Source organism: Orbicella faveolata, unplaced genomic scaffold, assembly GCF_042242905.1.
Source record: "Orbicella faveolata isolate gen_17 unplaced genomic scaffold, um_ofav_v1 contig_1, whole genome shotgun sequence".
NCBI lineage: Eukaryota > Metazoa > Cnidaria > Anthozoa > Scleractinia > Merulinidae > Orbicella > Orbicella faveolata.
In genome coordinates this window covers 11299617-11324963 of record NW_028301536.1, presented here as the reverse complement: position 1 = coordinate 11324963, position 25347 = coordinate 11299617, and the positions used below count along the sequence as shown (strand labels likewise).

The window sequence follows — 25347 nt, the reverse complement described above, 5'->3', positions numbered from 1 at the left end:
GATACAAATATAATGCAATGTTTTGTCCGTTTTGCCGGTTATCAATTAAAGAAAAACACTTTTGGAAGCAAAAAGAGCTGCAAAAAAACGGCGACTTTAAGCAGGCGTGCGAACTAGCGCAATAACCCAATTTCCATGTATTAAAATTCAGCTTCAAACAAAAGACAACATTACGAGGTTCTGGGGAATAAACCACAGGAATTATATGGGTTTATTCCCTGGAGCCTTGTTATGATGTATTTTTGTAAGGCTGAATTTTGCTAAGTGCGTGACAGCTGTTAGCGAACACGCCAAAGGTATTATCACTACACTGAAAGCAATTCATTGGCTTGCAAAAGAAGAGTTGCTACCCAAAAGTATTTTTCCGGGTAAAAAAAGGTGAAATTATAATCGCTTGCAGACGCCGCAGCATTGCCTTATATTTTTTTCTTTTTCCATAATTCGGAGCTAAAACAACTATCAACGACAACAACTCTGTTTATGCTGTCAGCCATGTTTATTTATTCAGCAGACCCTGAGAGGTCCTTAAGATTATGATTAGGTTAACAATTACAGATGGTCTTGATTATAAGTCGCATCCTCGCTTAAATAAAAAAAAAAACAACAACAACAGCAACAACAAATCAGCAAAGCGGTTTACAGTATACTGAAATGACCATTGGTAATAAGGTCCGTTTGGATATCTAATAATTACAATTACTAGTATCCATTCTTGACTGCACTGGCTGAGAGCATGACCTAAATAGGAAGAAAGCAATCTGCCAAGCATACGGTTGCCAATATACCACCGCCACAGGCTGCTGTCAGACAGCCTAAGTATGCAGGACCGGCACCTAAGCATCCAAAGGCTGGGAAGCCACATTCTATCAGGAAACAAGCAATGCAATCACCAGGAGCTCTACCCTCTGAAAAAGAAGTCAGTTTGAACTGTCAATGTGATTAACAAACGTATTAACAATTCTAAAACAGGTTCACGCTGTCACTACTTTTAACATAAGACGATTCAAATTCGACGTTGTGTGGGAAAGTGATGACGTGTAGCCGAGTAAGACGACAAACCCAGTCCGGGCCATGAAATCTATTTTAAAACTGCCTTTTTATGGTGTACGTAAGCGTGTACGAAAACGTTGATACTGTACCTTCATACTATGTTACCTATCTTCACTGATTACCCTCAAGACAGTGAACAGTGTCGCTGCCCTTAAGACAGGGACAGTGTTGCTGCTGATTATTCAGATTATTGAAAGTTCCCTTTCCTAATTTCCATATTATATCGCCAAATATAACCAAATACACAACTAAATTGGATCAAAAGATTCTAAAACGCAAACTAGAACGAGTATTTTGAGGAAGAAGCACAGGATTTCAAGGATGGAGGTGGATTACAGCTCATCAAATTTGACTTTGCGACAGGATGTCAAGATATCAAAATTGCCATCCTGTAAAAATTTAGTCATTATTTTATCTGATAGTTCTTCGCTTTTTCAAGTTCTTTTCTCAATTTATTTGGAGCTCCTGGTCATACTTATTAAGACACAATATATCAGTGGCAGCGCTGTCCCTTTCGCTAATGAGAGGTAAAAAATACTTGATTGGTTCTCCGTGTTCGAGTTTTTAAGATACAAACATTTTCACTTTGTAAACGTAAAAACTAACATGTTGTAGAGTAAGCACAAACAAACAAGCAAATTACAAACCAGGGCGGCCCAAAGCCTTGGTATTCTTGGTGGGCTCAGGCTCTTCAGGTTCCTCGGTCTCGTCATTCTTCAACTTGGAGACCAAACCGTTATAAATGGAGCGCTTGAAGTTTTCAGGAATCTCGTTCTCGCCATTCTTCAACTTGGGTAACAAACCATAATTGGGGCGCTTGGGGTCTTCAGGATTCTCGATTTCGTCATTCCTCTTCAACCTGAACATCATCGCTCCGGTCAGGTTAAGGAGAAGAAATAACAACGCCGATCTTACGAACATGACGTCGTCGTTTTTGCTTTTTTCCTGCAAGAGAATAACGTGAAATTTCTAAGTTAGTCGAGGAAAGTGGATTAAATGAGATAAGCAGCCTACAATAAGGAGTCAATTTCTAATTTTCTCGTCGTAAACAAAGACCAAATGCCGTTTTTAACATTTTTTCGACTTTTTTACCAGTTTTTTTATAGCAACAAGGCTCCGAAATTACCTCAAATGCAACTTGAGTTTCTGGTCGGAAATAATGGTAGGGAATTCTTGATTGATTGTTATGCTCACAGTTTAAAGAAAGCCAGAAACCTTACTTTTTGTATTACAATGATAAAACAACACTCCTTACAAGAAACTTTCTTTCATGCTAAAAATTAATTAAATTTACATGACCTAAAACACGATAATTAGATCACTTACAACTATGACGCGTACGCTACTTACATTATGAAGCCGTCAATACTAACAATGTTACATCCACTACAATGAAACCACTACTTAGGAACCACTTCGTTTTTGTCCCAGTGAAACGCCAATAGATTTTGTTATAAGAAACCACACTGTTATCAAGGCGGCCAACGCCCACATTTTGAAATCCCAATGTGTAATCTCTTATAAATACACCCCGTTAACACGACCACGCAAATCTTCTCTCCAGTGGCTTGTTTAGTTCTTGCTTTGATGGGCTCTAAGAAAGAGACCTAAAAGTTCATATTTAACCGAAACTTTCTCGCCTTGGTGGAGTAAAATCTTGCTAAATTGTAAATTTTTGTAAGTTACCGCTTCTCTCAAGTCACCAACAGGTTTCAATTTTTTGAATTGATAAATATCTTACTAACAAGGAGAAGACTTTAAACATTTATTTTTGCTCAAGATTTTGAACAGTTTGTCACAAGATCAGTTGCAAAATATTGCTGCCCCCAGCAGACTACTAATACTGCAAATTATTCTTATTTATCAAGTCGAGTTTTAACAAGTCTTCATTATTCCTTGCCTATTTTTTGGATCGATATTCACTATATTACGGGTGAAAACATGGAAGGAAAGGAATGGGTCATTCGTTCTATTCCAATTCAAACGCTTCACACTGAACAATGGGCGTTGTAAAGGATAATTTGTCTTAGCTTGGACAGAGCGCCTGTAATCGATGACGTCTGCACAAATCATTCGGGAAATGTTTCACGGACTTTCTTGATATTCATTGCTAATTTTCATTCACAAGTCAGTCTTCCACCATATTTCAAGGAAAAAAACTGAATATTCATGTTCTTTCACTATTTTAAGCCAAAGTTCAATATACCTTTACAATTTTAAACTAGCATTCAGTGTAAAGTAATATAACTTGATTACGCTTTCACTTCCAAATGCTTGCCTTCTCGTCAAGTACTTACATAACTCAACAAACAGGTAGAGAGCTTATTATTTCTTTTAGCGGTTTTCATACCTTAGTAATATCGTTGACTGGTGAGTGACAGTGTCGAAAGCTAAGTTCTCTTTCTCAATTTCCATATTATATTTCCAAATGTAACCAAATATACAAATTAATTGGATAAAGAGATTTTAAAGATTAAACAACAAGAAGTATTTTGGCGCAGAAGTTCAGGATTACAAGGGTTGAAGTGGTTTACAGTTCATCAAGCTAGATTTTGTGACAAGACAACAAAATCAGAATTGACGTTCTTATCTTGTTTTCTCTAGTTAGTCGATATTTCTAAGCTTTCACCTCTTTAGGACGTTAGAAAACTCTTAAACGAAAACAACGCCGTAATCTAATATAGCAACAATTATACAAGCGAAAAGTGTAGGGACTAGAAGATGACTAGAGTAAGCTAACCGAATTGCTATTTAGGCTTACTGGAGAGCTATTCTGGCTAACCTGAAGCCAAATTAATTATTGACCAGTGACTTATTCATTCATCGGCTCATGACATCTTGACCCATAGACACATTTGACTTATGAATCAGATCAAGTATCTCAGGTTGCAGCTTTGCCGTATAGTCTGTTTGTTGAAACCCTTTATAGCGCGCAGGGAAGGGGTAGCCTAAATTGCACTTCCGTTATCCTAAATGACATTTCGGTTAGCCCACATAGCCCTCTGGTTAGTCCGCCTATCCCCCAGGTTAGCATGAATAGTGCTGAGGTTAGTCTTAATAATGCTTAGGTTAGATTGTTGTCGGTTTGGTAACACGACAGATGCATGAAAGAAAAATCAACTCGTTAGCAAATGGCCTATGACTAATGACCTATAAAACTCATAAATACATTGGTCTCCTGCTAACCGATCCGAAACTTAAATTGATAACATTTAACCATAATGTACGTATGTAGCACCTACTTTTCAAGGAAAGTGAAAATCCAATAAAACTAAAAAAGTCACTGGTTTACCTTTTGTGTTGACAGTGTACCTCAAGTTTCTAGTTGCTGCCGGCTGACTGCTAAACAGCGAATGATGTGTTTCTAACAGATGCAACAACTTAAGTAGATACAACTTAGAGGCCAATAAAACTATCTCTTGTTATGTTGATCGATAGGGGATGATTGTTGTGACACTTATACTGACCTAGCGAGAGGTGGCCGTGAGGTCAATATGGCTTGATATTGGCTGATGGAATAAGAGTTGATCACCGAGACGTAGAGCAGTGTTTATTGGTTAATATACAAAAAATACAAAAGAAACAATTGCAATGCAAATTAAGTTTGCATGTAATGTAATAGAGCGGTTTTCAATTGAGTGTCGAAGGTAATCAAGCAATTATTTTGGTTTTGGTTTTGGTTTACTACGGTTTGAGATTGGCTGAGTAGTCTAATTGGTAAGTAATTAGTTTGGTTTTGGTTTTACGACACTCAATTGAAAACCGCTCTAATAATAACAATAATACTAATGAAAAAAGGCGCAAACGAACAAACAACAAACACAGCTTATCCTCCCTACGACTTAATAAATTACTGTTAATATTATTAATTGCACGTGTATTAAGCGGTTTTTTTTATTTTTTTATTTTTGAGAGTGCTTTAAGAGCTTGGATATCTCCCTAGTAATATGGAACTCAATACTATAAGAAGTTTTTGGCCTGGATATGAACTTTAGGGTAAACTGTTTTGATATTTCTCGGAATAAATACAATCTTCCCTCGTATTAAAATGTGACTAATTATATAGTGATCAAGATTAAGGTCAAGTCTTCCTCGTTGACGTTTAAATATCTATTGTTTTAAAGCCAGGACAAAACAACCGCGTTTCCAGAATTCAGAAGATTTATATTCTGCAGGAAAAAAGTAAAAGCTCGCGATCGATGGATTGTGCTTCTTCTTGACAGATAGTGCAGCTAGGAGAATCAGTTATGCCGAGACGATATTAAGTTTCGCGTTTGTATGGACGAATCATACGATTTTGTACTGGAATTCCCTGATCTTAGACTCTAGAGTAGTACTGCGCATGAAGTAATGCCTTATATTGCCCTCTCACGGAGTTATGATTTGATAAAGCTTGTTAGTTCCTTCATCACGGATGACATAAAAATTATGAACGTTAAACCCTCTCAAGTTCAGGCATCAAGTTAAGCAGGAAGACATAAAGACCATTGCATTGAACGAAAATTACTCTAGAAAAGAGCTATCGTGACAAATGGAACTCCATAAAAATAACCTTTGATCTGGAGAGTTTTTTCGCCCTCCGTATTTGCTCTTTGCCCTTTACCGGTCGCTCAAGGCCTCGATACAGATGTCTTTTTGAGAAACGTACTAAATATTCAGAAAAAGTGTAATCTCATGAGACAATCTGTCTCTCTGTGACCCTTGCAAAGGGACAAATAGGCAATGTTAAGGCAAACTAAAGTAATTTATTATAGTGGCTTTGTACCACCGAAATATTTGTGTCTTAAGGCAATGTTACGGCTGCTGCGTGCAAATACACTTTTTTTTTTTTTTTTTTATCGGAAAGACTACTAGTTGTGGCAACTCTTCTTTTACAAGCTAATGAATTCCTTTCATCGCAGTGATAATACCTAGGGCGTGATCGCTAACGGCTGTACGGTGACGCACAGGGAATGTTTGCCGTTGTGGTCGTGCTTTTCTCGTGGCCACCCGCTGCTCACGCCAATTCACATGCCTGCTTTTAAAACGACGACTTTAAAAAGTCGTCGTTGTAAAATTTGAGCAACCTTTTTGTTCAAAGTGTTTTTCATTTTTTGGTAGCCGGCAAAAGGGACAAAGCATGGCATTAGCTTTGTACCATAAACCCTTGTCATCATTCGACCATTTCGTCTGGAAATTTCGAGTTTTCAAATTCGAATACTGAATGACAGTCTTCAACGTGAAATTCGTTGTCATTTTTCTCAAGTTGTTGGTCGTTCGTTTCATTACTTATACCTGCAAAATAATTAAAGATTTTCTTCTTCGAAATTGTTCCGAATCAATATGAGAAATAGATTTTGACAGATCTAATACTGCGTTCACTCTATCACCGAAACATGTTTAGAGTAAACATGTTTATAAGAGACGCGTTTCCTCAAAAGTGCATTGTTCAGATTAGTTTTTGTTACCAAACACCTCCACGCCATTGTTCTAAATGAATTTATGCGGTTTTATGACACTCGCATGAAATCGCGATAATTACACTCTACGTACTTAAACTCAAGATTGCTATGACTTGTATTTATTAGCTTTTATTAAGCACTTTGACAACCCCTTCGGAAACTTGCTTCCCTTTAAATCTCAGCCGCCAAGGTTGACGCGTTTTATTTGATTGAGATCGAAACTACCTTGTGAAGTAGTTTCAATCTTGTTCAGAATAAACGTGTTTTGATCATGATTCGCCCAATGCACCGCAAAATGTGAATAGTTTTCGTAGTGAAAACCGTTTCATTTGTGACCAGACTAATCATGTTTCGGCCTAGTATGGACACAGCTTAAATCAACGTTAATTACATACACACATACTTTGTCAAAGCTCCCTAATTGTATTTCTCAGCATCAATGGAAAATACAAAATAATTTAACTCGTATTTGCAATGCGCGCAGTGAACACAACTGATGCATTTTACTATAACTAAAGACAGTTCTGTTTTTATTTGCTTATTTAATTTCTTTCATTTATCTGTCAATCATTTCGAGTGGTCGTATTGAAGGGGTAAATTTCTAAAGAAAATAAAGGTTGGGGAACTTCAGGAGGAGGTCATTGGTCGCACTTACATGCGACCAACGAAAGACCAAGGAAGTGAGCGAACTAAAATTTGAGGAAAACAAATGATAACGAATATCACGGTAAAGACGATACTCAGCCTTCGAATTCGTCGACTCGAAATTTCCTGACGAAATGATCGAATGATGAGAAGCGGTTATGGTACAAAAGTAATACCGTGTTTTGTCGACTACCAAAAACAAACGAAAAACCCTTTCAGAAGCGAGAAAGGCTGCAAATAGTTCAAGGCAGGCATGTGATCTCGCGTGAGCAGCAAGATGCTACGACAGGAGCACAATCACGAGAAATGTTCACTGTACGTGACCACAGCTGTTAGCGAACACGCCCAACGTACTATCACTGCGATGAAAGAGTTCATCGGCTTGAAAAAGAAGAGTTGCCACCCATTAGTATGCTTCCTCGTAAAAAAAGTAAAAGTATCTTTGCATGCAGCGGTCGCAGTATTGCTTTCATATGTTTTCTTTATCTCGAGCGGCACAAAGACACAAATATTTAGATAGTACAATATACTATTTTCTGTCCTTTAATATTGCCTATTTGTCTCTTTGCAAGCGTCACATAGAGACAGATTGTCTCAGCTTGAGGTTACATTTTGTCTGAAAAGTATCCGGATATTTAGTCTAGGCCTAGAGCGACCCCTAAATGAGAAAAAGGAAATAAGGATCTCGAAAATACTCGTCTGATTAATGGTTATTTTTAGGACGTTCTATTTGTCACGATAGTTCTTTCAGTAGAGTGCTTTTCGTTCTATCGAATGGTCTTTATGTCTTCCTGTTTAACACGATGCCTGAGTCAAGAGGGCTTAACTTTCACTTGATTAATTTTTATGGCGTCCGTGATAAAAGAACTAACAAGGTTTATTTTATAGCCATGGTTAACTCGCCTGTTCAACGGTTATTTTCAGGGCGTTCTATTTGTCACGACAGTTTTGGTCTACAGTGTTTTTCGTTCAGTTGAATGGTCTTTATGTCTTCCTGTTTAACACGATGCCTGAGTCAAGAGGGCTTAACTTTCACTTGATTAATTTTTATGGCGTCCGTGATAAAAGAACTAACAAGGTTTATTTTATAGCCATGGTTAACTCGCCTGTTCAACGGTTATTTTCAGGGCGTTCTATTTGTCACGACAGTTTTGGTCTACAGTGCTTTTCGTTCAGTTGAATGGTCTTTATGTCTTCCTGTTTACACGATGCCTGAGTCTCGCGGGTGTAACTTTCAATTGACTAATTTTTATGGCGTACGTAATAAAGGAACTAAAATACTAAATTTTATAGGCTATACAAACAAGAAAACTTATCGTCTCAGGATAACTGACTTTCTAAACTGCACTTTCTATGGAGAAGAAGCGGAATTCTGCGGGCATTTATCCTTTTTTGGCAGGATATAAATCTTTCGAATTATGAAAACATGCTTTGTCCTGTCAAGGGGAGAACTTGATACTGATCTTGAAATTGATCTTGAACTTGATCTTGCATTGATCACTATACATAATCACACCTTATTTTTAGGGAATTGTTTACTTACTGTAAGAAATGTTAAAACAGTTTACCGTTCATAGCCAGGACATACACTACTTATAGTATTGAGCCAGGAGCCATAATCGGGGACGGAGACCGTAAGCGCGTGCCATTTCTAGTATTGGAGTTGTCCCCATGATATGGGACAATAATTCTATTTTTAGAACAAATTGCGCCATCGCCTGCGGCACACGCGCGTACATGCTGCGAGGATTTTTGCGGATGTCGCGCAGGGGGAATGGCGTCCGAAACTCCCGAAATTTTTCATGTTTTTGGCCCACAACTCAGCGCGTTTACGTCTGTTGGAATTTTGCTTACGTATTTTCGTAGTAAGCTGCTCCAGTTTGAGTGAAGTAAGACAGTGTCGAATTTAAGTATGTTCCGCTTTAAGCAGATATATATCGCTGACCAAGTTGTGTTCCAACGGATGCTTCTTTTACATGAGCTGTACATTACTCCACTTTAAATTTCACATATGTTGAAGATTAACAGCTGTCCATTACGCAGCAAAAAACTAGCTGGATATATTTAGATATAGCAGAGCTTCAGGACTTCATAGTTTCCTACTCCTCTTGCCACACGCCTGCGAGAAATTTGCCAGTCTATCACGACCGAAAAGTAAAACAAAATAATTGTTAGTTTGAGTTTCGCCTGAATTGTAAGCAACGCTTGATGTTTCATCAAGGCCCAATAACTTTACGTCCGTAGATACTACTCAGTTTTATTCAGTAAATTCTCTATTGTAGATGAATGAGAGCGCCCGCTGATGCTTGTTTTGTACAGTCAGTAAACATGACAAATTGTACTTCCGCCGCACTTTCGTGTGAAAGCGTACATCGAACTCAAACAATAACTCTGTAGTTTTTGAATATGTTTAAGATTGATAAATGTTTGAGAACATATTAAAAGCTAAGTTGAAAATATGCGAACTGAAAGCAGAAATAATCAGCAAAGTTACGTTGACGCTTTCTTTAATCAACTTCGAATAACGATTTCGATTTTGTTGATCGAGTTATCAAAACTCCTTGTCTATTTTCATTTTCGCAGTGTAAAACTTCGCTATGTTTATGTTGAAGAAACATATATGATGTTAGTAGCCTTTTTTGCGTTCGTGAAATTTGTTGCAGCATCTCAGCACAAAAGATAACGAAAGAAATCTTTGTCAAGATTTGTTGACAATTGAAAACACCGACTCGGACTTGAAAGTGCACGAGCTGCACTATGCAAATGAGCTAATTGTACGCGTCAGACCTTCCTTTCAAAAACTTTTGCAAACTCACCAAACAAGCAGAAACAATCAGAAACCATCAAAACAGGTTTTGGTTATGATTAACCATTGTCTGAGAAATTCACAAATTAACTCGATACCAGAGTAGAGAGTTTTCTTGCTATATTATTTAGTCAGAACAAACGCAAAAACATACGCGTAAGCTTGGCCCAACTAGCGCGAGCAGATCCTATTATTCATTCCCAGCGGGAGATTGAAGTCTTGTTTTCGTCACTGAAAAATCCACCTTTTCCGTTAGCTCAGAGCATAAAACTACATATAAGCGCCCTGGTTCGTATTCCCTGCCTTATTCCCTGCCATCGCTGGGAAAAATACGCAAGATAATCTCTCAAGATCTCTCAACTCTCACCATTTGATCACGCAACGTGACAACATCCACGCGAGAGCCCCCGACATGTGCTAGTCCATGGGCCAGACCCTCTTAGATGTACCACTCAGAGGGACCAGCTGGGAGTGTGACAAATTTGAAGCTAAGTTGGGGGTGATTACAAGATGTTATGATAGCAACCCCAAAAGAGTAGCTTTCTTGTATATTTTATTGGCTGAAATATCACCAAAATTCGCTTTTGCATGAAAACGAGGCTTGTTTTCAAAAGTCATATTAAAAATATTAAGCTGGATCAAAAATAGTCTTCACACATATAAATACAACAAGAAAGAACACAAATCATTTTTTAAGAACCAAATTTCAATTTACCTCTTTAAAAGCGATGATATAGTATGTTATGGATTACTTCAAATGTTGCAATGCATTATGGGGAAATTCAAGATGGCGACCTTCACGGCAGGTAAGTACTTTTGACTTATTCACTGATTTCGATAATCTTTAAGTAGAGATCTGATCAGAAATCAACAATATATACAAAATATTAGCTGTATAACTAAACAATAAGCATTTTTATGACGATATAGTGATATTTTGAACCTCAAATTATATAAAAACTTACAGTCCTTCGAGATCTACATGGACTCGACAGTCCAGCACTGTGTTGCCTTAATCATCAATTCCCATCGTTTGTAAGCCGGTATGTGTTTAAAACTCAATAAAAGCTATAACAAGTAGCTACATAACTAAACAACCAGCATTTTGATGGTTGTCTTGTGAGATTGTGAAATTGTGAAATCGAAGAGGAGAAGTATCGAGTCTGTGGATGATGAAACTGTACCTATCTATAATGCCGGCGAGCGCTGTGGGGCCCATACTAGAGGATATGTGGAGGTCAAGTTAAATCAAATCATGGAATGTGCATGGAGAAAGAACTTGGTATGGGTTTTAGTACGCATTCATGCAAGTCAGAAGCAATCTGTTCCTGGTTGGAGTGGTTTCAATATTTTGGTGCGTAATAACCAAGAAGTTGCCAAGGATAACGTGGGCCATCTTCCAACAATCAATGCCCCAGCGACGAACATGTCAGCTGTGTACCAAGTCCTCATCAAGTCCCTACAGATTAAGGAAACTTTAAACCTCCAAAGCATAGTTGTTGTGTTTGATCAGGCACTGTATGCTAAAGCTACTGAGATAAAGTGGAAACACAGGGCACAGTTTAATGACCTTGTGTTGAGAATGGGTGTGTTCCATACCATTTGCACTTTCTTGTCAGTGATCGGAAAGCGTTTCCAAGATGCTGGTTTACGAGACGTAATAGTCGACTCTGGAGTAATTGCTGAAGGATCTGTGGCTGGTGTTCTAGAAGGCCGTACATATAATCGCGCCGTACGATTTCACAAGCTCATGTATGAAGCTCTTAACAGGCTAGCATGGATGGGATTAAACTCTTGGATTGAGGAACATCATAAAGAGAAGAAGCCTACTGTTGATGCGTTTTTAAAAGGACTGAAAGCGCTCTGTGATAACACATGTGAACAAGAATTCAAAGACACAGTGGAGAGTCCCTCATTTGAAGAAGTATCGCAACTGTTCTGCTTGTATACGAGCTATCTCCGACATGACAATGGGAAGCTATCGAAGTTCTGGATGTCTTATGTTGACATGGTGGAAATATTACTTGGTCTGTTAAGAGGATCTCGGGAGGGAGATTGGGATCTTCACCTGTCATATATTAGTGAAATTGTCCCGTGGTGTTTCGCATATGATAACCTTAACTACGCCAGGTACCTTTCAGCATATCTGCATGAAATGTCACATCTACCAGCAGAGCATCCGGACACCCTGGAATACTTGCGATCCGGAGGATTTTCTGTTCAGATTGCCGAAGACAACCCTTCTGGGAGAATAGCTGTTGATCAGACGTGCGAGGAGACTGTCAACAAATACACTCAAACGTCAGGAGGAACTAAAGGTTTCAGTCTAAGGCCTAATGCAGTAAGCAAATTTTGTAGCTTACAGTTCTTGTTGACGCTACGTCTAGCGATTTCGAACTCACGCTCTGTTGAAGAGACTCGAGGAGTCCGTTGAGAATTGAAAGATAGAGCAAGCGAGGTTCGACTAGAAAAAACAAATAAAAATACATGAGAAGAAGAGCCGAGCGATATGAGAAATACAGGACAGAATATAAAGACATACAAATGTTTCCTGGCTGTAGCGTAGAAGATGAAGCTAGGTAGAATAGATTCCGCAACGATATTAACTTGAAGCTAGAGAAAACGTTGAAAAGATTGGCGCGCTAGGAAACCGTAGCGTTTAAATAGTAGTAATTTGCATACATAAATGGCAAGCAAAACTAAAAATTCGCACGTGAAATCCTACAAATTCTACCTGGTCGCTGAATACCGGAGCACCTTCCTGAGGCAACTCAAAGATATATTGCACATTAGCAGTTCTTGTTCCCAACACAAAGATCTGCAACCAACAAGAATACAAAGAGATGAAGCTGATGTTCAATCCATAGTGTCAATTCTTCAAAACACTTGGCTCAACCCATTCAGCCTTGACCATCAAGACCTCGTCTGTCTTTCCACAGGAAAAGTTGCCACTCCTGATGTAGAGCGCGACTTGCTACAAGCTAAAGATAAAGGAGAGGAAGCCTACGACGCATTCCGAGAGCAACGACTTCAGTCTAATCCACCCAAAGTCAAGTTCCATGATTCAATCACGAAAGCTAAGCTGAAGACTTTTACTCACTTGAACAAGGAGGTATCAGTTAAAGCTGGTAAGAACCAAGAAGTGATCATCAAGGCCGACAGAAGACTGTTTGCTCAAATGATTGTCATCGCAGAGAGCAGAGACTAACAGACGAGAGAAGTGTTATCCCATCCTCTCGACCCACTCCCTTGGTCATTAGCTACCGCAGATGGCACTATTCATAGCATATCGTTTAATTTATATTACTCATATGGTTTGTTAGGCGCATTTGATCATATTCACATGTTAATTTGCGCCTTAGAAATATTAAATATTATTATTTTATTATTAAGACGAACAAAGCGTCCTTGGCTAAAGAACTGCATAAAAATGTCGAAGCAGCAGATGCCATTCCCCAACCCTCAGCATGTGTAATAGATGGGATGGCTCTTGTCCAGTGTTTGAAAGGTGATAAGAAGACATTTGCGGCAGTTGCTGAAACTCTTCTTTGCAGAGTTCTAAACGAAGGTGGAACAAGTGACAGGATTGATGTCGTCTTCGACGATTACAGAGAGGAATCCATAAAGAACGCCGAAAGAGAGAACAGGGGTGACGGTTTAGGAAGCGAATACCGCAATATTCATGATTCAAGCCGAACACAAGGTTAAACAATGGAGAAGATTCCTGTGTAGCTCAAAGAACAAACAAGCTTTCATAGTGTTTGTAACCAGCGAGTGGAAGAAAGAAAAGTACACAGCGAAGCTATCTGGAAAGACTCTGGTTGTTACGTGTGGTGAAACATGTTACCAATTATCGTCTGGAATAATGCAACCTATCAGTGAGCTCGAATCAACCCAAGAGGAGGCTGACACCCGAATCCTCTTACATGCAGCCCATGCAGCTAAATCGAGGTTTGCTGCGGTCGTCATAGTATCAGAAGACACTGATGTGTTGGTACTTCTTTTGGCCTTCAAGAGCTTTATTCCTTCTTCAGTATTCATTAAAAGTGGTTCACAGACCAGAGTCAAGTACATCGATATCTCAAGAGTAGTTGAGAGGGTTGGAGCAAGTGTATGCAGATCACTGCCGGGCTTTCATGCATTCATAGGGTGCGACACTGTTAGTGCTTTTGCCGGACGGGGAAAGGTTGCAGGTTATCGAATTGTAAAGCAAAATGCTGAATTTCAAGAGATGTTCCAGCATTTGGGTATGTTCTGGAATATGTCTGATCACCTGTACCATAGTCTTCAGAAATTTACATGTGCCATGTACTGCAGCAACCCTGGGACAAGCGATATCGACTGTTCTGTTTGAAGAGAGGAGACGTTGATTCCAACCAGCTGCCACCCTGCAATGATACGCTGCACAAACACTCTGAAGCTGTTAACCGGATCCGTGGTCATTAGGCAGTTTAGATGACGTCATTTTATCACATGTTTAGAGCAAGAAAGCTACTGATAGAAGCTTGCTATCATACCTTAAAATAGACTTCAGTTATTGCAGATTGAGAAAATACGTGATAGCACTGGTCCCTCCACATGGTACAAAAAAACCACTTTTGGGGGTCTTGGCCCATGGACTATGCGTGGCTCCGCGCGGATATATGACGTCAGGATGGCGCAATTTGTTCTAAAAATAGAAAAATTGTCCCATATCATAGGTGCACGCGGATCCCAAGACTTACGGTCTCCGTCCCCGATTATGGCTCCTGATTGAGCTCAATATTGTTAGGAATGGACAAACCACTGCATCTTTGCAGTTGAACATTAACAATAATCAATTTTATTGGGTAGTAGGGGCGGGAGGGTAAGCTGTGTTTGTTTGTTCGTTTGCACCTTTTATTCATGAAGATTTTTCATTATCACTATAATTATTATGTGCAACCTTACTTTCCATTGTTTCTTTTGTAATTTTTGTATATTAAGAGAAGTTTATAATACTAGAAATGTACATCTCTGGTTTCGGGTGAGATTAGATTCACGAGTAAGCTATTTAATTCAGAAAGATAAGCACTTAAGTGCTCTCACAAATGGCGAACTTCTCACGCCTACATTACGCTATCTGTCGTTCTGGCAGTTTAAATTTTAGCTGAAAATTTTGAGACAGAAATATATGTGCTAAGCAGTAAACATTTTTAGTTTGTCCCAGGCTGTTCAGGTGTTCCTGTTCAGGTGTTTCAAGACTAGCTTGTTTTATAGATTGGGTTTGATCGCGTAAATATTCTTGCACAGGCTACCAAGCCTCGCGCTTTGTTGTATATTTGTCCTCTATTTGATCAATTTTACCTCTAGCGCACGCTTCTCCACAGTCTACGCAATTTCCACCTCATTTTCCCCCGCGAAATTTAGGTCTAAATGTAACCTACTTGTGAATCTGAAAGCACGCTTCGTCATACGAGATGTACACTTCTAGCATTATAAACTTCTGATATTTAACCAATAGTCACTAGTCTGTGTCTCGGTGATAAATACATAAGAAAAGAACTTGGCCATTCCATTGGCCAATATCAAGCCATCTCGACCAAAAGCTTCGTCAATTTTTATCGTTTCTCGCTTGTTTCCCGTTTAAAGTCAATTGGAGGTTCAGGTCAGATCCCTCACTTCTTCCTCCTTGTTAACTTCCATTTGGAATTTTGCTGCCCATGAGTCACTGTATTCCAGTCGTTACAGTCTATATTACTGACAAGTGAAGATATTAGCATAATTAATTGATTTTAAGCGTAGAGAAAACTTTTTATATTCATATCTAATGAGGCATTCTTCTACTGCTTTGTTGTTTTTCCTACTGACGTTTTCGTTATTTCTGACTACAGTATTCAGAAGACAGAACCAGAATCGTTGGTACAAGTCTGCCATGTTTTCAAACGTCTTTACCTCCTGGTGAGTGGCATTGCACCTCCAACTTCACGTATGCTTTACACTTTCTTTCTTTCTCTTTTTTTTTTTTTTTCTTTTGCTTTACAGTTTCTCTACTCGTAAGTCGTTTTCAACTGTGCAAGTGAAAACTTCCTGTTTTTGTTGTGTGCGTTCTCAACATGAAGTAACTTAAGCAAAATAAATAATTTTGCTTTTGGTCAAAAATGCCTGCACTAACGTCCAGAAATGGACTCGCCTTACCCCCCTCCCACCGTTAACATTAGGCGTTAAGGGGGAGCAAGCTAGTAAACATGTCAACGCACCCTAAGGCGACCAACGACTCCCCCTTGGAGTCCATCAACCTTTATTTTCTTTATAAATTTAGCCCGTCAATACGACCACCCTAAGTGACTGACGAGATTAATGAAAGAAAACAACTAACAACGGAACAAAAATTGTGACCAGTTACAATAAAATGCATTAGATGTGTTCACTGTTTTTTTGTTGTTGTTGTTGTTGTTTTGTTTTGTTTTTGTAATTTTTTATTTATTTACTTATTTATTTATTTTTATTGCACTTATAATACAGCACTGTATAACACACAACTTAACCATACTTAATACTTCGATCTAACGATACTTTACTTACAAATACCGAATTACAGTATGCTCACTGTATTGCAAATAGGAATAAATGTGGGTCAGAATTAGTAATGGTTAATCATAACATCATGTTTGAACCAACCCTGTTAATACGACCACCGGTTATACGATCAAGTTTTTATGGCCTATAACCGGTCGTATTACCGGGGTTACACTGTATATCCTAAATTACTTTTGTATTTCCATTGATGCTGGAAAACCTAATTAAGGAGCTTCAATGAAGTATGTGTCTGTGTGTGTGTATATAACGGAGACTTGAATCTGCCAATAGCTGTTTCTAATATTTATTTGAAAACATTTCGAAGACGTAAATCTCCAGTTATTTTGCAGGTGTTAGTAATGAAGCGAACGACCAAGAACTTAAGGAAAAAATGACAACGAATTCCACGGTGAAGACAATACTCAGCCTTCGAATTCGTAAACTTGAAATGTCTCGTCGAAATGGTCCAAAGATGCCAACCGGCACAAAAAATAATGCCATGTTTTGTCCGTTTTGCTGGCTACCGATCAAAAGAAAAAAAAGAAAACTTTTGGAATCGAAAAAAGCTGCACAAAAACGGCGACTTTAAGAGGCCCTGCGCCTAAGAAACGACCGATGATTTCCGGCTAAAAAATAAACTCGGCCGATTTTTATCTCCCAAGTAGAGGTTACCGAATACTATTTAAAAATGAATTTCTTTTGTTTCAGTTTCGCTTTAAACCAAAAATATCGAGCCGCAAAGTTTTTCCGTCTGAAAGCAGCAAAATCAGGCCGAAAATAAGCCCCCGCAAAAAACTGTTTAGAAATTACTATCGCAACGCAAAATAATGAGAAAACTACACAGCGTTGAAGAAAAAGGCCTTTTAATGCAATATCATTCGATAAACATCAAAAAACTGCCGAAGCGATTAACAAATAAAGTTTCAAATATTGCATACTAAATTAGATGGAGCGTTGGAGCTGATTTTGAAATAATTATTTCTCAAAAGTTCAACGCTTTTGAAAGCAATCACAGTGATGAATGAGACATTGGAGGGATACAAATCACGTTTCTGGAAAAACATTTTTCGGCCAAAGTATATTGACCTTGTACAAAGCGTTCAAAGTTACCGTTTTTACCGTTATCCTGCTACTTCGGCGAAACGCTTCTCTTTTGCCAATACGGCCGTGGATAGCGTGGTAAACGCCACTTTAAACCTTGCTAGGCATTCAGAGACTATCCTGAGTAGAAGGATGTAGAATTGAAAGGGAAAGGAAGATGAAAAATACGCAGAAACACAAAATAACTCGAAATTACCATCTGCTAACGAAAGTTGAATCTGGAAAATGTCGTCGCGTGACAGCGGCTAATGACGTCATTTGTCACGTAAAGGTCGCAAGAGCGTGGGAAAACGAGTCTGCAATGTCCTTTGGGCGGTCAGCGGCTAGAGATCCAGTCGTGACCCATAACTCAGATCACGCTGCGGCCAAAACGGTGTGGCGGTTGGGGAAGTTTTTCTTTTTGAGTGACCATCATTTGTGAAAAATAACATAACATTGTTCCACTAAACGTTTTCTGGCCGGGAAAAATTGTTTTCCTATTTGTGCATTCGTTTGGATTCCACCGCTATTGATACAAATGACGTCAATGGCCGCTGTCACGCGACGACATTTTCCAGATTCAATTTTCGTTAGCAGATGGTAATTTCGAGTTATTTTCTTTTTCTGTGTATTTTTCATCTTCCTTTCTCTTTTAATTCTACTTCCTTCTACTTAGGACGGTCTTTGAATGCCTAGCAAGGTTTAAAGTGGCGTTTAACACGCTATCCACGACCGTATTGGCAAAAGAGAAGTGTTTCGCCGAAGTAGCAGGATAACGGTAAAAACGGTAACTTTGAACGCTTTGTACAAGGTCAATATACTTTGGCCGAAAAATGTTTTTCCAGAAACGTGATTTGTATCCCTCCAATGTCTCATTCATCACTGTGATTGCTTTCAAAAGCGTTGAACTTTTGAGAAATAATTATTTTAAAATCAGCTCCAACGCTCCATCTAATTTAGTATGCAATATTTGAAACTTTATTTGTCAATCGCTTCGGCAGTTTTTTGATGTTTATCGAATGATATTGCATTAAAAGGCCTTTTTCTTCAACACTGTGTAGTTTTCTCATTATTTTGCGTTGCGATAGTAATTTCTGAACAGTTATTTGCGGGGCTTATTTTCGGCCTGATTTTGCTGCTTTCAGACGGAAAAACTTTGCGGCTCGATATTTTTGGTTTAAAGCGAAACTGAAACAAAAGAAATTAATATTTAAATAGTATTCGGTAACCTCTACTCGAGAGATAAAAATCGGCCGAGTTTATTTTTTAGCCGGAAATCATCGGTCGTTTCTTAGGCGCAGGGCCTCTTAAGCAGCCTTGCGAACTCGTCCAATAGACCAATTTCGATGTTTTAAAATTCAGCATTAAACAAAAGACATCACTGCAAGTGAATACATGAAAGATCATATATTTGAACTGCGGAGAAAGATATGAAGACACGACTGATCATCGCAGTTATATAAACAACTTTAGCAGTTGTGAAATTAAAGCCTGAAAAAATATCAGACCTAAACGGGATTCGAACCCATGACCTTTGCGATACCGGTGCAGTGCTCTACCATCTGAGCTATCAAGCCAACTGGGAGCTGATCATGTCGTGAGTTCGTTATATGCCGGTAGATGGTGAAGAATGCAAGTAAATACATGAAAGATCATACATTTGAACTGCGGAGAAAGATATGAAGACATGATTGATCATCGCCCTTATATATACAACTTTAGCAGTTGTGAAATTAAAGCCTGAAAAAAGATCAGACCTAAACGGAGTATATAACGAACTCACAACACGATCAGCTCCCAGTTGGCTTGATAGCTCAGTTGGTAGAGCACTGCACCGGTATCGCAGAGGTCATGGGTTCGAATCCCGTTTTGGTCTGATCTTTTTTCAGGCTTTAGTTTCACAACTGCTAAAGTTGTTTATATAACTGCGATGATCAATCATGTCTTCATAAAAGACATCATTACGAGGTTCTGGGGAATAGACCACAGGAATTATGTGGGTTTATTCCCTGGAGCCTTGTTGTGATGTCTTTTTTTTAAGGCTGAATTTTACTAAGTGCGTGACAGTTGTTAGCAAACGCGCCAAATAAAGGTATTATCACTTGGCTTGCAAAAGAAGAGTTGCTACCCAACAGTATTTTTCCGGGTAAAAAAAGGTGAAATTATATTCGCATGCAGAATCCGCAGCATTGCCTTATATTTTTTTCTTTTTCCATAATTCGACGCTAGCACAACTATCAACGACAACAACTCTGTTTATGCTGTCAGCCATGTTTATTTATTCAGCAGACCCTGAGAGGTCCTTAAGATTATGGTTAGGTTAACAATTACAATATAAGTCGCATCCTCGATTTAATAAAAAACAAAACAACAACAACAAATCAGCAAAGCGGTTTACAGTTTATTGAAATGAGCATTGGTAATAAGGTCCGTTTGGATATCTAATAATTACAATTACTAGTATCCATTCTTGACTGCACTGGCTGAGAGCATGACCTAAATAGGAAGAAAGCAATCTGCCAAGCATACGGTTGCCAATATACCACCGCCACAGGCTGCTGTCAGACAGCCTAAGTATGCAGGACCGGCACCTAAGCATCCAAAGGCTGGGAAGCCACATTCTATCAGGAAACAAGCGATACAATCACCAGGAGCTCTACCCTCTGAAAAAGAAGTCAGTTTGAACAGTCAATATGATTAACAAACGTAATAGCAATGCTAAAACAGGTTCACGCTGTCACTACTTTTAACATAAGACGACTCAAATTCGACGTTGTGTGAGAAAGTGATGACGTGTAGCCGAGTAAGACGACAAACCCAGTCCGGGCCATGAAATCTATTTTAAAACTGCCTTTATATAGTGTATTCAAGCGTGTACGAAAAAGTTGACACTGTACCTTCATACTATGTTACCTATCTTCACTGATTACCCTCAAGACAATGAACAGTGACGCTGCCCTTAAGACAGGGACAGTGTTGCTGCTGATTATTCAGATTATTGAAAGTTTCCTTTCCTAATTTCCATATTATATCGCCAAATATAACCAAATACACAACTAAATTGGATCAAAAGATTCTAAAAAGTAAAATAGAACGAGTGTTTTGAGGAAGAAGCACAGGATTTCAAGGATGGACGTGGTTTACAGTTCATCAAATTTGATTTTGCGACTGGATGTCAAGAAATCAAAATTGCCATTCTGTTAAAATTTAGTCATTATTTTATCTGATAGTTCTTCGCTTTTTCAATTTCCCTTGTTACTTATTTTAAAACCACAATATATCAGTCGGGGCGCTATCCCTTCCGTCAATGAGAGGGAAAAAACACTTGATTGGTTCTCCGTGTTCAAGTTTTCAGATACAGACATTTTCACTTTGTAAACGTAAAAACTAACATGTTGTAGAGTAAGCACAAACAAACAAACAAATTACAAACCAGGGCGGCCCAAAGCCTTGGTATTCTTGGTGGGCTCAGGCTCTTCAGGTTCCTCGGTCTCATCATTCTTCAACTTGGAGACCAAACCATTATAAATGGAGCGCTTGAAGTTTTCAGGAATCTCGTTCTCGCCATTCTTCAACTTGGGTAACAAAACATAATTGGGGCGCTTGGGGTCTTCAGCAGTCTCGACCTCGTCATTCCTCTTCAACCTGAACATCATCACTCCGGTCAGGTTAAGGAGGAGAAATAACAACGGCGACATTACGAACATGACGTCTTCGTTTTTGCTTTTTTTCCTGCAAGGGAATAACGGGAATTTCCTCAGTTAGTCGAGGAAAGTGGATTAAAGGATATAAGCAGCCGACCATAAAGAGTCAATTTCTAACTTTTTCGTCGTAAACAAAGGCCAAATGCCGTTGTTAACGTATTCTTCTCTCCAGCGGCTTGTTTAGTTCTTGCTTTGATGGGCTCTGAGAAACAAACCAAAGCGTTCATATTTAACCGAAACTTTCTCGGCTTGGAGGAGTAAAATTTTGCTAAATTGTAAATTTTTGTAAGTTACCCCTACTCTCAAGTCACCAGCAGGTTGTAATTTTTTGAATTAATTAATGGATAGCTTACTAACAAGGAGAAGACTCCAAATTAAACATTTATGTTTGCTCAATATTTTGAGCAGCTTGTTACAAGAACAATTGCAAAATATTGCTGCCTAACGCAGGCTACTAATGATGCAAATTACTTTTAATTATCAAGTCAGTATCTGGGGATGAAGCGGAATAATTTCACTATGAATATCCATTATTCCTCAGTAGCCGAGTTTCAACGAGTCTTCATTACTCCTTGCCTATTTTTTGGGTAGATATTCACCATATTGCAGCGAAGAAGGAAAGGAATGGGTCATCTGTTCTATCCCAATTTAAACGCTTCTCAGTAAACAATGGATGTTGTAAAGGATAATTTGTCTTGTACAGAGCGCCTGAAATCGATGACGTCTGCACAAATCATTCGGCAAATGTTTCACGGACTTTCTTGATATTCAGTGCTAATTTTCATTCCCAAGGTTTCCACCATATTTCAAGGAAAAAACTGAATATTCATGTTCTTTCACTCTTTTGAGCCACCATTCAATACACCTTTACAATTTTAAGCTAGCATTCTATATAAAGTAATATAAATGAATCACGCTTTAACTTCCAAATGCTTGCCTTCTCGTCAAGTGCTCACATAACTCAACAATTACAAGTACAGAGGTTATTATTTCCATTAGAGCGGTTTTCAATTCAAACCTTACTGATATCGTTAACTGGTGAGTGACAGTGTCGAAAGTTCTCTTTCCTAATTTCCATATTATATTGCCAAATGTAACCAAGTATACAAATGAGCTGAAACAGCAAGAAGTATTTTGGGGTAGAAGTTCAGGATTGCAAGGATTGAAGTGAATTACAGTTCATCAAGCTAAATTTTGTGACAAGACATAGCAAAATCAAAATTGCCATTGTTGAGAACGTCTGATAAAATTTTGGATCCCTTAGCCATTTTTTCTTTTCTAGTTAGTCGATATTTCTAAGCTTTTACCTCTTTAGGACGTTAGAAAACTCTTAAACGAAAACAACGCTGCAGTCTAATAAAGTAACAATTATACAAGCAAAGAGACAGTGTAGGGACTAGATGACTAGCCTAGGCTATTTAGGCTTACTGGAGAAATTGGCCTGTCACTTAATGAATCATCGACTCATGACTCTTGACCCATAGACACATTTGACTTATAAATCAGGGTACCTCAGTTAGCAGCCTTTTCTCGTCGCTACTTTCGGGATATTCGTTACATGTGCCGTACCCGTGTGTTTGTTGAAGCCCTTTATAGCGCGTAGGGAAGGGATAGCCTAACATCGGTTATCTTAAATGACATTTCAGTTAGTTCAAACAGCGCTCTGATTAGTCCGCACAGCGCGCTGGTTAGCATGAATAGTGCTCAGGTTAGCCTTAATAATGCTTAGGTTGGATTGTTGTCGGTTTAGCTTTCAATGATGGCAATGGTAACACGATAGATTCATGAAAGAAAAATCAACTCGTTGGCTATTGACTTACGACTATAACTTATGAAGCTCATAACTACTTTAGTCTCCCGGTAACCGATCCGAAACTTAAATTGATAACATTTACATACCCGAAGTAGCCTTTACACTTTATGAAAACTGTATGTAGCTTCCACTTTTTAACGAAATAAAAATCAAATGAAACTGAAAACTCACTGGTTTACCTTTTGAGTTGACGGTGTACCTCAAGTTTCTAGTTGCTTTCAGCTGGCTGCTAGCGCTAAACAGCGACTGATGTGTTTCTAAAAGATACAACAACTTAAATAGGTACAACTTCGAGGCCAATAAGACCCTCTCTGGTTAGGTGTATCGCTAGAGGAAGATTGTTGTGACACTTATATTGACCTAGCGAAAGGTGGTCGTGAGGTCAAGACGGCTTAATATTAGCTAATGGAATAAGAGTTGATCTGCCAGATGTAGACTGGTGTTTATAGGTTAACATACAAAAAATACAAAAGAAACAATGCAAAGTAAGTTTACACATAATAACTATAGAGCAATAATAATAACAATAATACTAATGAAAAAAAAGCAAACGAACAAACAACGAACACAGTTTATCCTCCCAACGACCTAATATTATTGTTAATATTGTTAATTGCACGTGTATTAAGTGGTTTTTCCCATTTTTGAGGAGTGCTTTAAGAGCTTGGATATCTCCCTAGTAATATGGAGCGCAATACTTTAAGAAGTTTTTGTCCTGGCTATGAAACCTTGAATTTTAGGGTAAACTGTTTTGATATTTCTTAGAATAAATACAGTGTTCCATAATATCAAAATGTGACTAATTATATAGTGACCAAAATCAACATCAAGTCTTCCTCGTTAACGGTTTAATATCTGTTATTGTTTTTAAGCCAGGACAAAACAACCAAATTTCCAGAATTCAGAAGATCTATATTCTGCAGGAAAATAGTAAAAGCTCGCTGGATTGTGTTTCTTCTTGACAGAAAGTGCAGCTTGTAGAATCAGTTATGCCGAGACGATATTAAGTTCTGCGTTTACATAGACAAAGCAGTTTAGGTTTTTGGACTGGAACTCCCTAATTTTAGAATCTAGAGTAGTACCGCGCATGAAGGATTTGCCTTCAGTCTTGCCTTCTCACGGAGTTATGATTTAATAAAGCTTGTTAGTTCATCACGGATGACATAAAAATTGTGAACGTTAAACCCTCTGAAGCTCAGGCATCGTGTTAAGCAGGAAGACATCAAGACCATTGAATTGAACGAAAAACACTCAACTGAATGAGCTATCGTGACAAGCACTGAGAACTCCATAAAAATAACCTTTGAGCAGGAGAGATTATTCGCCCTCTGAATTTACTCTTTGGCCTTTACCGGTCGCTCAAGGCCTAGATACCTATATCCGGATATTCTTTTGACTAGTTAGAAACGTACTGGATATTCAGAAAAAGTCTAATCTCAGGAGACAATCTGCCTCTCTGTGACCCTTGCAAAGGGACAAATAGGCAATGTTAGGGCACAGAAAGTAATTTATTATAGTGCCTTTGTACTACCGAAATATTTGTGTGTCAAGGCAATCCTACGCCTGCTGCATGCGAATGTCCAATTTTTTTTATCGGAAAGAATACTTATGGCTGGCAACTCTTCTTTTTCAAGCAAATGAATTCCTTTTATCGCAGTGATAATACCTTGGGCGTGATCGCTAACAGCTGTACGGTGACGCACAGTGAATGTTTCCCGTTGTGGTTGCGCTTTTCTCGTGGCAATCTGCTTGTCAGGCCAATTCACATGCCTGCTTTTAAAACGACGACTTTAAGAAGTCTTCGTTTTAAAATTTTGAACACCGTTTTTTGGTAGCCGGCAAAAGTGACAAAACATGGCATTATTTTTGTACCATAAACCTTTGCCATCATTCGACCGTTTCGTCTGGAAATTTCGAGTTTTCGAATTCGAACGCTGGGTAAGAGTCTTCACCGTGAAATTCGTTGTCATTTTTCTCAATTGTTGGTCGTTCGTTTCATTACCTATACCTGCAAAATAACTGCAGAATTTCTTCTCCGAAATTGTTCCAAATAAATTTTAGAAATAGCTGTTGACAGATCTAATACTACGTTCACTCTATCACCGAAACATGTTTAGAGTAACAAAATGTTTATAAGAGACACGCTTCCTCAATAAAAAAGTTTGTAGCTGCATTGTTCACATAAGTTTTGTTACCAAAGACATCCACGACATTGTTCTATATGAATTTTATGCAGTTTTATGGCACTTTCATAAAATCGTCAAGTTATAA

The 25347-nt window shown here is 38.5% G+C and overlaps 3 protein-coding genes across 3 annotated transcripts; 1 reads left to right on the top strand and 2 right to left on the bottom strand.

The window, feature by feature from the left end:
- Window positions 1-477: 477 nt before the first annotated feature.
- Window positions 478-1935, bottom strand: LOC110064718 (uncharacterized). Its single transcript, XM_020771809.2, has 2 exons — window positions 1698-1935; window positions 478-905 (listed from the first exon to the last, which is right to left on the bottom strand). Exons 1-2 carry the CDS (start codon window positions 1918-1920, stop codon window positions 739-741), a joined length of 390 nt encoding a protein of 129 aa, XP_020627468.2. The 5' UTR covers window positions 1921-1935; the 3' UTR covers window positions 478-738.
- A 9229-nt stretch (window positions 1936-11164) lies between these two features.
- Window positions 11165-12426, top strand: LOC149118080 (uncharacterized). The gene has a single exon (XM_089289051.1). The coding sequence runs from the start codon at window positions 11198-11200 to the stop codon at window positions 12374-12376; it is 1179 nt and encodes a 392-aa protein (XP_089145177.1). The 5' UTR covers window positions 11165-11197; the 3' UTR covers window positions 12377-12426.
- Window positions 12427-19814: 7388 nt separating this feature from the next.
- LOC149118079 (uncharacterized) lies at window positions 19815-21272 on the bottom strand. The gene is made up of 2 exons (XM_089282285.1): window positions 20993-21272; window positions 19815-20222 (listed from the first exon to the last, which is right to left on the bottom strand). The coding sequence occupies exons 1-2, from the start codon at window positions 21264-21266 to the stop codon at window positions 20056-20058; spliced, it is 441 nt and encodes a 146-aa protein (XP_089138411.1). The 5' UTR covers window positions 21267-21272; the 3' UTR covers window positions 19815-20055.
- Window positions 21273-25347: the final 4075 nt, after the last annotated feature.